This window comes from Lasioglossum baleicum, chromosome 4 (assembly GCF_051020765.1).
Source record: "Lasioglossum baleicum chromosome 4, iyLasBale1, whole genome shotgun sequence".
In the NCBI taxonomy this organism is placed as follows: Eukaryota; Metazoa; Arthropoda; class Insecta; order Hymenoptera; family Halictidae; genus Lasioglossum; species Lasioglossum baleicum.
The window spans coordinates 20056192-20070413 of NC_134932.1; the positions used below are offsets into that span (position 1 = coordinate 20056192).

A 14222-nucleotide genomic window follows, 5' to 3' on the forward strand; every position below is an offset into this window, starting at 1 on the left:
TGTCGAAGAAGAAGCTCGTAGTTCTCTATCATTGGTCACTTAATTATATTTTTCCATGATAAAATAAATTAATCCTCCCACGATAGAGATTACAACGAGACACACCAGCCTGATAAACACCGTTCAAAATTATTTTACCTACTTCAGCAAGTAGCTGAGCCCGGAGCGATCTAAAGCCGTTCCTTCCTCCATTTTCATCGGCTTTGTTCAGAAATTGCCGCACAAGCGAAAGTTTAAGAACCTTTCACTGCTAATTTCTCCGTTTACTGAAAGGTGAACGGTCTAATTAATTTTTTCTCCTCGGGACAAAGGAGCGCTTATTGCATATATACTGTACTCATTGCCTTTTTTCGAACCTCTAGACCAAAGAGCTTCTGCAAAAAAGACAACAAATTAAGAACTCTTTGCAGAATGTATTTGTGCCGAATTTTTATACGAAATTATAAAATGTCTTCCTTGGTAATTTTTAAATGAAAGTCGTTATTAACTTACACATATATATGGAGGACATATAAGTACATATAAGAAAATATCATTCTCCAAGCTCATTTTTATTTGTGAACAGAGAATTAATTCTTTATATACTGCAACTTATTTACTTACATTCAAGATGAGAATAGCAGCTGTTTTTAAGTTACTCACCTGAAACAGAAAAACATTTATCGATACAGTCAGTGCAAGTAAATTGTTATCGGTAAGTTTCGATCTTTTTCCTCCGAGATAATCCAAAACGATAAAAACACTTAATCAAGTCTAAATTACTAACTGTGGCAAACTATGTCTGCGTAGAAGGTGCCGAATCGAACCCACCGATGAATTCAAATCATTTAATCGAATGCCCAAAGTGGCCGCCAGCAGTTGCAAGAATTCTAAGCGAAGTTATCGGACGATACAGCAGCTGTCCGAATTTTGCGCATACCTGAACCCCTAATTCGTCCACTGCGCGAATAGATTTCCCCACCGCGAACCGGATGTCCCATGATTGGCGGGCCAGAAGCGAAGGGATTAAGATCAAGAGTAATTTCGTGACGGCGCATTTCGACGACCTACTTTGCCCCCGAACGAAGACTGCATACACAAACTTAACTCGAGTCGCTGCTCGCGTTCCACGGCCCGTAAGATTCCACGATAGATCACGTATTAAGAATCGGGGCGTCGATCGGCGAACGTTTGCATCCGCGATGACGAAACCAATCGGAAGGAATACGATTATGCGCGCTTCCCGGCGAACCATGCAGATCGCGGTCAAGCACGTGGGCGGAACAATGGGCGGGAAATGGAGGATGATAGATATAGATAGGCGAGATTAAGAGAAAAATTAATGGTGCTATGTATTTCTCTTTTGTGCGACTGCAGTAAAAATAATATTTGCGAATATTTTTCAAGAAAACTATTGATGATCATAAAGAATATTCTAAATTAAGTTTATTAGGGTATTGTCTTTGTATTTATTTCACTCCGGGCGTTTGTTTCAGCTGAGAAATTGTTGGTCTGTGAATTTTGCAGTAAATTTCCCCGAAAATCTATGAAACTTGATATTTTCTACAGCCGAGGGTAAATAGTGTTATTGTCCACAACAGAATACCAAAATGTGTTGCGGTTTGATGTGGAAAAGTGCAACGAGATACTAGATTTCGAACCGTTGTGCCAAAATAAGAATTTTAAACATCGGGGATACAAAGCACAGAAGTCAATCATTTTAGGAAGTTATCCTTAACTTCTCCTTTCCGCCATTCTATATTTCACGTACTCATTTCCGTCACGAATACGTAAAATCCGCAATCCGGTAATTACCCAGAAAAGCATTGAAAGCCAGTCATCGAAAATGGCCGGACGTTGCGGTTCAGATTTTCACGAGAATTTCGTTTTTATGGGAATCGGATCAGGTTCGGGCCAGATAAAACGGGATTTGTATTTTTCCGCCCCGACTTCGGGACAGTAAAATTCATACCGTAATTGAACCGATACAACATCTATGCAGCTATGCAGTTTACTTTATTAATTACGGGACGGGGTATTCGCGCGTGTGCGCGCATCGTTTAACGAGATTTCAATGCGATAAACAAATGCGTAATTAAGCTGTACTCTACAATTGCATTGTCCGTCAATAAAAAAGCAATATTTAAAAAAAAATGTTTTCTCTTCGCGTTTTCCGGCGAAGTTAATCCGCTAAAAACACACGATCTGTTTTTTGTTTGTTTGCTGCAAGCTGTTTAAAAATTAAGCGAGATTAGGAAATAACGTAGAATAGCTTGAACTACAATTGAACAGCAGAGGCTGCTTCAGATCTGTGAAATTTGCATTTACAAAGTGCGACAGCGGAGCCTCGGCAACGTTAACAGTTTAATCCGTTCCTGGATTATTTTACTGACAAATAAATTCTCGTTAACGTTCGTAGGTTCGCGTTTCGCAAGCAAGTTTGGCGCCGACTTATCCGACGACAACGCGACCGTGCGCGAGCGCTAAACTTTTCTGCGTCGTGTGATTAAAAATATCATGGAGGAGACTCCTGTCGGCGAGGTTTGGACGATTCTAGGACACCAACGGAGTTGAACTGAACTTAATCCACGAAATATTGGCCGTGCTGACCAGGGACGTTGGACAAAATCGATCGGAAAACGACATGCTGCAGCAAAACTTCGACTTACAAGAACGGCCCCCGAAAGTTTCGCTTGCATATGCCTGCAGGAACGAGCACACTTTCCAGAAACTCAGTGTTCCTGTCGAAAGTGCAGCATACTTCGTTCCGTCTTCGACACTAACAATCAGTAAACCGTCGGGAAATCGAATAACCTGGCTGTGGATGATCAGGAAAATTCTCTTCGTTCTGATCTGACGAATAAAAGGGAACTGTTTCCGAAGATGAAAATTTCCTTCCTTCTGATCTGGTAAATAAAACAGAATTACTTCGGAGACGTCGTGTAACGCGAAATTTTGATGATCATTGGGAATTTTTTCTCCGGATTTTCAGTCGACTTTATCAAGTTTAGATTTTATCATATATTTTAGACTGAAGTTTTTAAACCTTATTTATAAACTTTGTCAAGTTTATGAGACCTATAAAGTGGATTTCATAAACTTATGACAGCAATGGGTAGTTAAAAATGTTTTCATACTTTTTCTCAACCTGTTACACCTATTAAAGCAGGCAATATATTTCTGTTTCACTCCAGTTTGTTGCAATTGAGGTAGGAAATCTTTATGTTACACAGATTTATTTTTCGCGAATGTTTTATCTACATTTTTCAGCTTTATTATTGCACATGATTGATATAGATGTTGCTTAAAAGCAACTTCTAATTCTGTTTTCTCTGTATATGTCAACATACACATAGTTGACTTGCGCCAAACTTTTGACAAGGATTTCTCGAGTAACAAATGTAAAATATCGAATTTACTGCCCAGACCGGGGTACAACATTTCAAAAATATGTTCCCAAACTTCTACAGATGAATTCACATAAATAACGAAGTTAGCGGAAACGTTTGGCGATAAGTACCTACACTTCGATCTTTTTTGTGTTCTTCCGACATAATATATCACTCGTGTGTGTGGCTCGTTGCCAATTTAAAAAGACCTGTCCAGAGAAGATTTATTAGAAGATCTATTAAAAAGTTCGATTTCACATTAGACAGAAATTACATTTTGCATTAAGAGAATTTCATCGAAATCGGTCAACATTGCAATGACCTACATATGTTTAAAGATGAGAGCTTAAGGGTGAAAGTCGCAGATTTTCAGCCTTGCCAGGGCATTTGTAGCTCATTGAAATGTTGACCGATTTCGATGAAATTTTCAGTATGCATATAAGCTACCGAAATCTATAAAACGCATTTTTTAAATTATCGTTACAGGCCCAGATAAAAAAGTTGACGAAACATTATATTTCAAAATTTTGTATAATTCCTACCAATTGTAATCGTAATTTTTTGTTTACTTATTCTCTAGCGAAATAGCCGGTCTAACATCTTTAAAAAATTCAAGACCTTTGGACCAATTTCTAAAAAGTTATGCGATTTTTAAGAGTGTCCACATATTATTGCCGCTGACTGTACAATTGTACGTTATACATATGTACATACGTTATTATATGTAATAATCGTCAGAAGTGCTTCTGTATAAAATTGTTCTTGTATCGTTTAATACATCAGTGTCGTATTAAACATTTCGCAAGATTCACTAAAAAACCCAACAGGTTCGTACCTAAAATGTATGTATTGTGCATGTACAAAACTTAAATTCTAAACATTTATAACAAGAATGTTGACCGGTTCAGAGTGACTCGGCACACCGTCAGACTTCTACTGCTCTACAGGAAACGAGCGAACATATCTAGAGCGGCTCGTTATGTAAAAATACATCGCGAGCCATAGGTTACGTTGGCAAGTGAACAAAGAGGATAGAGGCTGAGAGAGAGAGAGAATCAGAAGCAGCAGAGGCAGCAGAGGCAGCAGCACCTAAATCTCGGCAAATTGGCAGGCAGCCGCGATACGGATAATAAAACGGCAGTTTACGGGTAACGTCGCGGCGTTGCAGAAAGAAAAATCTGTAAATGCTCTCGGTCAAAAACTTGGGGAACGACTGCATCGCGTGGACGGCTGACCTCATCATTCGCGTGTCTGGAATTCGTTCGAGTGTTCGTCCGGCGAGCAGCAGTGGCCATTACCGATCACCGATGTGATCGGCGAAAAGGAACGATAAACGAACGAACGTCGCCGGACGTTCAAACGAAAACGGCGGAGAACGTAACCAGACCCGGCCATTCCGCGCGAGTTAGAAATTGCGAGTCGTAAAGCGTATTTTATAGAGGGGGAAATGGTGGGGGAGGCATGTTTTAGGCCGCGCCGGGGACGGCAAACTATAAAATATTGCTCCTTGTAATGCAGACCATGCGTCTTTGGCGACTGCACCACGGAACACGGAAGAAAAGGCGGAGGATACGCCGAGAACGGCGAACGGGAACGAAGACTTTCAGGAAGGAATCCGGAGAGGAAGGTTGACGAGGCGAACCGAGAAGAATGACGAAGTCCTGGGAAAAACTTTGCGAAACCTTGGAACCGAGGCGCTGCCTTTTTCCCTTGCTTTTCTTCCCTCCGCTTTTTTTCTTCGTGCGTGGCCGTGTGTGAGCGTGATAGAAACGCGATGGGATTTGAGAAAATCAATACGCCGGAGGTAGTGCATTTTTTTGAGGTAAAATGACGGCGAGAACTGACAAAATTTGACGGAAACACTTTGCGGTCCATTTCTATTTTAGGGCTTGCTACAGCATCGTGTAATCAAATTATAATTACTTATGCCGTTGTGTTGATTGAAGTATATTAAACAGCTTAGAATTCGTTTAGCTTGTCTGCTTTTCTCTTCGTCGCTTTTCAGGTACACAACACTGTACGAGGAAAAACTCAGGGGTCTTTGAGATAATTCTTCTTCAATAAAGCTTTAAATAAATTTTCTTCTCGTTCAATAAAGCCCAAGCGTATGTATTTTCTGGCATGAATGTTCCATCGTCCCGATGCTAAAATATCGGCAACCGTTCGCCGGTATAGTTCGCAACAGTTTTTCTTAGTCACGGCAACAGGCACTCGTCAGCGTCGCGTTCGACTTTTTTAATTCCGCGCGGGTGGATCGCCGGGCATCGTCGAATATTCCTGGGTTCCTCCATTTTTGTTATCGGTGCCGGTCAAAAACCACGGGCGCGATATTTGCATTCGTCGCAACTGTTTGCCGATACGCGGTCCCGAAAAAACCGACGTCGCCGACGTCGGCGTCGGCGTCGGCGGTTGCCGGCTGAAACGGGATCGGCGAAATACGAAGAGAGAAGAAAGCGACCAGAAAGGCGAATCTCGTTAAATGGGACGTGGCGTTCGTTTTAAGCACGGAAACCCACGTCGCTTGCTAGCGTGAAATGAGGGAGAGACGGGGCGGTAACACCGAGATAAAGCAACCCCCGCACACGATCCCTCCCCCCGTAGCACCCACTTCGCCGCAACTCGAAATTCATGAAGAAATATGCAAGACTCTTACGGAGTCTTCGGATTAACGGTGTACATCAATTTTTATTCGTTCCCTTTTATGTCGTTTAGCACTGTCTACTCGTTTTTCACGCCCGATCCCTTCACGCTCCGTTAGCCACGCCAAAGTCGACTATCAAGCTCCCCCCTGCATATGGAGAACACGCCAGGTGAACACTGTTTCTCGCGATAGGGAAACGTGCCACAAATTGCTTTTACATGAAATTTCCGATTTTCAGGAAATTGTCGATATTTAATTTACCTGTGTTATCATTTTATGAAAAAGAATCAGACGACGGCGAGTCTCGACACATTTTAAGGGGGTGTTCTCGTTTCCAACGTTCCGAAAACCAATTTCATTGAATTCTCTTCTAGTGTGAGAACCTGTCAAATTACCTAATATTGATAAAATGTTTAAGCATTTTGCTCCTCGCTGAGAATACTTCAAAGACTACTACAAAAGAACATAGTCAACACATAGTCTTTTTATTGGCTATCCATCCATATAATGAGGCGACAACAATTTAAAAATTAATGTCTGGACTAATATGTTCGCTGTACCAGATTTGGTTGGCTTCTGCAAAATATAAGAAGGTCGAGAGAAGTACTCGATATTTTAAACAAATTTGTTAAAATCACACTGTTTTACGAGTCATAAATCTTTTATTATAAAATATATTCAGTGAGTAACAATCGTAAGACAAATAGTACAGTCAGTGGCACAGTATGAAGTAAACGTTAAACAAGCTATTTATTACATCTGTAGTACAGTCCGAAATTAAGTTATAAAGCGATAAAGTATACTACTCGTAACGAAAATTTTAATAAAACACTATTTACACCGCACTGTGGTCATTGGTCGGTCTTACTGGATGTACCAGCGTTGCTAACAGTCATATGTGGAACTCTGTTATGAAAACTTACAAGGTTGCTTTGAAATATAAATAAGAAGCAATATAACATGATTTTCTATACCAGGAATTCTTAATAATTGCCATTTGAATCAAAAGTGCCAATAACTACTGCAGTGCCAGCAATAGTACAGTTTACCCTACTTTAAGTTTATGGAATAGTTCAGGTTGCTGAATAGCCAGTCAAAGTGTTAAATACAGTACGCAATCATGTCTAATGTGTCAGAAGCCAGCTACTATCGTGCGAGCTACGATCAACATCTTTGTTCCCATCCGTATGTTTTCTACGGTAGAGTTGCAATCGCAACATTTTTCAAATTTCTTTCAGATTCCGTCGTCGCGATATCTTTTCGACGTTCCGGTGAAACATGACACACCTTATCTCGACGTTTTATCTCGTTCTTTTTTCCTCCGCGTTCTTTCTCGCGGCGACTTCCAATTGAAATCTTTTGCCCCTGGGAGAAAAGGATAAAATGCGAACGACGAAAGGATAAGGGAATATCTTCTGGATCTGCACACAGATCATTCTATCCTCGTCGCACTGTTCGCGCAACGCGTTTCATTTTATTTTCTGTCTTTACTCGCGATATTCTTGCCAGCGTAATCGCACACTAATGCGTACATTTCTTCTCGGGTGGAATTTTCTCTTGAAACATTCTCGTTCTTATTTGTTTGAAATTATCCTCGATAAGCGAGTTCACTGTGGATGACATTAGTTTACGCGAGTTCTGCTAGCTCGAGACAGCACACGGAACCCATGCACTTGTCCGAGAAGTTTCTGTCTACTTTTTCCTATCATATTTCACGAAGAGTTTCAACCGCGTGTACCATTGGATCGTACGTTTCTATTTCGGTCACGCTGTTGATATTTTCAACGTTAACCGTGTCCCTTCGAAAAATTGCAGGAACGCAACGTTTCGGCATCAAATATCCCGGAGATCTGCAATGCACTGATTGAAAAGTACGTAATTGTAAGTCTGCAGTGAATTCTACAAATCAAATAGTTTTTTTAGGAGTCATTGCAAAATTCTTTAAATCTGTGGTGGATCTAGTTACGAAACAAAATTTTCCAATGCTTCGTTGAACAATTTAAGTGTCAAATAACTCGCTCTGTATTCGCATTTCGCATGCGAAGGGTCAAATTTGACGCGAGCGAGATAAAATGTTCGAGATCTCCACTTTCAGCTTGAATGCCGATTTGTTTTTCAGCGCGGCGACAGGGACGAAATTTTCGGCAATCAGCGCAATCTTTGACAGGGGGATTACGGTAACGATTACCATCATGCAAGTATAACGCAGACGGGCGGTTAGGGGTTCTCAGGAACACGGTCAAAGGTTGTATCGTTTGTGGTTCACCGGCGATCCGACGCGGTCAGAGGAAACACCGGACCGTGAGTACGAGAGACAGGGGTTGAGGGTGGAATCGGGGGTTGAACACAGTCGGTGAAAAGGGGACGGTCACATGCAATCTCACGGCTGATTGCGTAAGTTTTACAAGTTCATCCGATATCGCGGAGCCGCAATACTGTGGAGGCAGACGGAACTAGAAATCGGTGGTTCTCTCCTTGGTTTTCATCCCCGTCGCCGGGGACCGAACGAACAGGGACAAATATAAAAGATAGGAAAAATAAGGAGCAGCAGGCGGTCACAGGGATCAATGTCCGCGGAAAAGTCTCCAAGTTGTCGTTATTGTGAGATATCCGGACCAAATTTGTTTACGTGATCCCCAGACCGACCCGGAATCAACGGGTTCAGCTTACCGCACGAATCTTCGGCAACTGTGTTCCTCGAAAACTTCTCGATACAGACTCAATTCGGCAGAATTTTTTATTCTGCTGATTTTCATGCAAAATAAAAATTTTCCAAATCAATCGTACCAAATCGAAGTTCGATGAAAAATCAAGTAACGACCTTCTTAAATTCCTCTGAAGTCTTCAAAATTTTCAAAAGCGAAACTTGAAACATAAGAAATATTAGTGATACATTATTACTAAAATAAGAAATCAATTTTTATGTAACTCCCTTTTCTTGTAATCGAAGCAGACAATTTTTAGGGATCCGCAGTCAATTGATTGTGATGCTTATAGAGACACTATAACATAGTTGGTTTGTTTAATATTTTGTGCAAGCAGGTCAGGGGTGGAAGCGTTGTTTCGAATGGAAATATTTAGCAAAAATCTTAAAACAGCAGGTAAAACTGTGTGTTATTGTTTGGAAACGGACGGCAAACTTTATTTTCGGATATAGTAAACAAGCCTTGTGTTGGGAACGATATTATTCGTGTATAGATAGAAGAATTTCAGCGTAACAAAATAATAAATCGTGGGAGGTTATTTCTGTTTGGCCGATACTGGAAACAATGTAATTGAGCAGCAACAAATTCTCCCATCGTCAGACACGATTTCCGGGATCTCGCTACCACGATCTTGAGAATGATTTAATTTTTTCCGTTCGGCGCGCGATTAAACTCCGGTTCGAGAGAGAAGCGGAAGGAATGTTTTAAACGGTGCTTCTCTCTCTACTGTTATCTCCATTGCAACCGAGAGTACGCTATGGTGGCTGACTGCAATACCGGATGTTAAATTCTCCGTACATGTGTGCGACCGTCGAAACGTGAAACCAATATGTTTCTCAATTATTGGAAACAAAGGACCTCTGCAGTGCGTTCGACGAAGCGCGTAAATTTTCAGTTTTGAGAATGCGAATTCTGCACCTGGCGTTGTTTAAATAAGAGATTATTTTGAAGATACGGGTCTCGTAGCCAAAGTGTACCTTCCACAAAATAGTGAAAAAGTCGAGACGGTTTCGTTGCACCACACGAAACGTATTTGCTTCCAATTTATATGAAAATTCGTTGACAAGCTTACACAAATGATAAATAAAGAAATAAATAGTACCTTTGGTCACGTTGAATTGTAATTAGAAATGTTTGGATGAAATGATTAGAGGAGAAGTTGCAAGTACTTTTTGATCGGACGCGAAAGCAGTAGCGAAGAATAAGAGGCAAAGTTCGGGACGCAGAGAGTTAAATTAGAGGAAGACTCGAGAACATTGTACTATACATACCGTGGAGCATAGGGGAGTTGTAAGTATCGTGACAGACATTCTTTGCGCGGTCGCATAAATTTCTTCGAAGGATGTTCGCGTACAACAGTATTTGGAGATATCGCTTCCGTCGATCGACGTCGAACTTCGGAAACAAATGGAAACTGCCGTGCAACGCCGGCGTGTTCGCCAAGTTTCTGCGCTTCGAAGTGCCGCGGTGCGCAGCGTGTAAAAGTTATTGGCGAGTCGCGGAGAGATTGGTATAGAACACACAGTCTGGATAACTGTATTAAGAGTGGCAGCGTTGCAGAAAATATGCTTTAAATCCATTCGCCGGGAACCTACGGTAATTTCCGGTTTATCCCTGACGGCTCTATCACGGCCAAAGCCAGAGAGAAGTACGGAACTCGTAAAGGAAGAAGGCCTGGACACGACAGGACGTCGATTATTCCGCACACGCTTCCGCAAAAATTGAAAATCTTTTAATCGAAGGGATTAAACAGGTTTGAAATGCGCTGAACGAACCTCTTCCCTTTTACTTATTTTTCATTTCATGATTTCAAGCTCCGCCGGCTGCGAGCCCGGCTGAACAAGACAGTTCCACCGGCGAAACTAATCGAAATTATGCGCCCCGTTCACTGTCTGGCATAATGAAACGCGTTCAATGAACTATAGTTCCCTGGAAATAAGAGAAAACTGTTTAACAATTAGCTGTTCGAATTTTTCCAAAAACGTATCGTAACATCAGCGAGTTTCTACACCAAAGAAACTACTCTGAATAAATGATGCACTAATTAACTTCTTGCCGTATGATTTTCTTCGTGGTTACAATAAATGAAACGTCTGTCGTGAATAATTTGCTAAAACAATTTTATTGGCTACTATATTGGTATCAGTATATTTTTTTTGAATTATTGAAACGATTGAAGAAAGAATTTTCCCCACAATAGATACAAACAATTTTCATTTTAGATAAATTGTAATCAATACGTTATTTAAAGACCACTGGAGAGACCCAGCTCCATGGCGAATGGTGTCGAAACCAGCCAAGCTGAAAGTAATTAGGCTCTATTTCACGTTTTCAATTACCTAGCTGGTGCTCTAGATCGTGAATAATATCAGTTCTCTGTTGCTCGGTTCTATCAGTAGGAACAGACAGTATATCCCGTAATGATCACCTGTTTCTTGTCCCCGGGGAACCAATAACCAAATAACCGAATGCATTCGGTTGGGTTAGCATCTGCTTTGCCACCAGTTGAACAGCCATGTCAGTCGTGATGTTTTCACCCCAGTCGCTAATTACTGGACACGCTGTTCCTTTGCGCCCGTTTCTTCTTAATTGCTTGATCTAACTAACCTGACACCGATATTCGAAACTTTGATGTCGATATTGGATGCAAACTTTGTACATCAACTCACGTCTATCTCAGCCGCTGCTAACCCCTATAGAGCAGGTGATCAAATTATTAGAGCGACGTGCATAAATTGACGAGTTTCCGTGGAAAGATCAGTCGCAACTTAGAGTCTCAGTCAATCAAGTCAATTTTAACACACCCCTCTATCCTTTGTATATACCGTGTTCGCACCTTTTATTAAAGTTATTGTTAGCCGAAAATTCGGCTATTATATGAGGCGTGTTTCCCAGCGGCTCGCTAATCGCAGTTGAGCACCGACAAGTAGGGATGGGATCAAATACCTCGCAAACAGGTTCGAACTTTGATCGATTGATTGAATCCAAACTCTCTACAAGTAGTTCGCAAAACAGAAATAGTACTCCTATATATATACTCCTATATAATAGTACTCCTGATAAACGGAAATAATACTTGCAAGTATATTCGAATCTTGATCGACACCTCTGGAAATATTCCATGTGCCATTTAAAACTGTGGTGCCCAAGGTGGTTCGGAACCCACCTTATAAAAACTGTAGGTCCCGTTGCGAAAAAATCCTAACAGGATTAAGTGCGACGCAAAATAACCGATAAAAAAAAATCTTGATCGAACAGATTCGAAACTTTTATGAATATTGTACCGAAAATTTTCTGATTTTTCTAATTATTATTTTTTTACCTTTAAAATCAATTATGTTGTCCTCTAATGCATAATTTAATTCAACATGTATAACTATCATTTCATAATCTATCGGAAATATTATTCTTAAATAGTTACGAATTTAATGAAGAAAGTGCTTAAAACCTACTACGCAGTTCTGATTTCCATGATTCGAGTACTACCTGTGAAACATTCGATTCCTTTCAACATCGAAGTACTTATAAGTGTTTTTTCGAAACTTGTAAATACTCATTCCGAGGTTCGATATCAGTTTGTATAAAATGAATACTTTTCAAATATAATCATTGAAACATTATTGCTTTTAAGTAGTAATCGAAACCCATGAAATGAAACTTGGTTATTGAAATTGACTCAGATTCGTGAGTACATATTGAACTTGATACCATCCCTACTGACAAGACACAACAGTCTAGTTACACAACTTTCTTATTATTTTTGTAAAGCACACATTTCAGGATCTTAAAGTTTCTTCAGGATCTGTTTGACGGACACTTCCCGCGCAATCCTGTAATATTATCGTTATCCAGTATAACGATGTCTCCGCTAGAGGCTCACGTGGGCGTAGCCAGGCAAGGTTGATGCTGCGACTTCAGACTTCAGAGTTTTAGTGTCGCGAGTTACTCTAGCAGACGCAGTCTTGAGAGCAACTTTTCGCCAGCTTAGACTCCCGTGGTAGTCGCTTCTGCTTTCATAGTAACGCACGAAGGAGTCAAGTCTCGAGTGGACAGAAGCGTACAACTGCTCTCACGAGTTGAGCTCCGTTAACGTTGCGAAATTACACTTGAAAGATGAGGGAGAACGAGGCATTAATCTCACCCCTTCGAAGCACTGTAATGCCTCGATATGGGTGACATTGCGGTTCCGAAGTTGTACACAGACACTACTCCTTGGTCTGGAAATATAGTTAGCGGAACATCGACACCACTAATGCACTGACAAAACTGTTTATTAATTATTTTTTGTAATAGTTCCACGAACGTGTTTGTGACATTTATCTGATTAGAAAGATTAGATTGATTAGATATTCCATTAATTGTTGTGGCTACGCATAATTTAAGGACATTAGCGTATTAGTTTCAGCGTAATAAGGTAATTAAGAGAAGAAAAAATTTTTTGTTTGGCTCCTGTGTCTTATAATGATCCACAGTCTAGTAAGCAGGAGCTCGTAAATCAAATCCAAGTTCCATGTTAGAGTATTTACTGATCCAACCCTAAGACCATCATTTTGCCTCTTTGAACAACTTGAAAAATGTTATCGACTGTATTATCAAGGTAGAAAAAAAGAGTTTGTACTTTGTACATTGTTTTCCGCATTTACCAAAGAACGAGCTTCCCAGGTTGTCCGTTTTAAATGGCCCTATGTGCCACGACGAGGGAACGAAAGGTCGAAATTAGACCTTGAAGACAAACTGGAGAAGTGGCTCTGCCACAAAGCACCCCTTACGGTAACCCGATACCAGAGATAAGCTGTTGTCCTTAGCCTTTGAGGCACAGCACGCTTTTATGCCCACTACGGGACCTAAATTTCGTTCACGGCTGCTTTAAATCTTCCTCCAGAGGAATCTTTAAGAGATACAATCCTCCTTCGTAGAATCTTCTCTTAACGCATTTGCGACCGAGACGCGCCCACTTTAATCTATTGCCTTCTGAATTCTTTACTTACGGTCCCCTCGACAAGTGCTCTACCTCTGCCAAACTCTATAGTCGTTGCACAGTATTCCTGATCGAAGAATGAAGTGACGTTTTGTGAAATAGTTACACTTATATATGTATATATAAGTGTAAAATAATAATACGGGGTATTATTGTTTTATTTATTTTTGAAAAAATTTCTTTTCACATCCTTTAGTAAACTAATTGCTCTAGCTTCCCAAAAAAGTTCAAATCGTATAGTACAATTTTTAAAAAGTTATCGTCTTCTTTAGAGCGGACTTAAACTTTTGCCGCTACTGTATATGTACAAAGTTTCATTGAAATCGGTAGACGGATAAAAAAGCTATGGGCATTGTAAGATGTAAAAATATTTGAATTTAGTACCTTAGAACAGCCCTCGGAATTAATGGCTTGCGACGGCCGATTTTCGAAGGCTACGTCCCCTTGACAAAAAAATTTGTTCAAAAAGTTGTTGAACATTAGCCCGCCGCGAGCTATTAATTCCGACGTGTCCGCCTTAGAACAATAAC

The 14222-nt window shown here is 40.6% G+C and overlaps 1 protein-coding gene across 9 annotated transcripts in view; it reads right to left on the reverse strand.

The window, feature by feature from the left end:
• The window catches only part of LOC143208047 (disks large 1 tumor suppressor protein-like), a 428128-nt gene that overhangs the window by 201186 nt on the left and 212720 nt on the right, over window positions 1–14222 (reverse strand). For 2 of the 9 annotated variants that reach the window (XR_013008820.1, XM_076422098.1), the window contains one exon: window positions 604–642. The exons of 6 other annotated variants lie outside the window; for them this stretch is intronic. Coding sequence is in view for 1 of the 3 variants with exons in the window: in XM_076422098.1 (XP_076278213.1) it covers window positions 635–642 (8 nt within the window). In the remaining 2 variants the exon portion in view is untranslated. Of the gene's footprint in view, window positions 1–603; window positions 645–14222 lie in introns of those variants that run through there. One more of the 9 variants, XR_013008823.1, reaches the window with a different exon arrangement.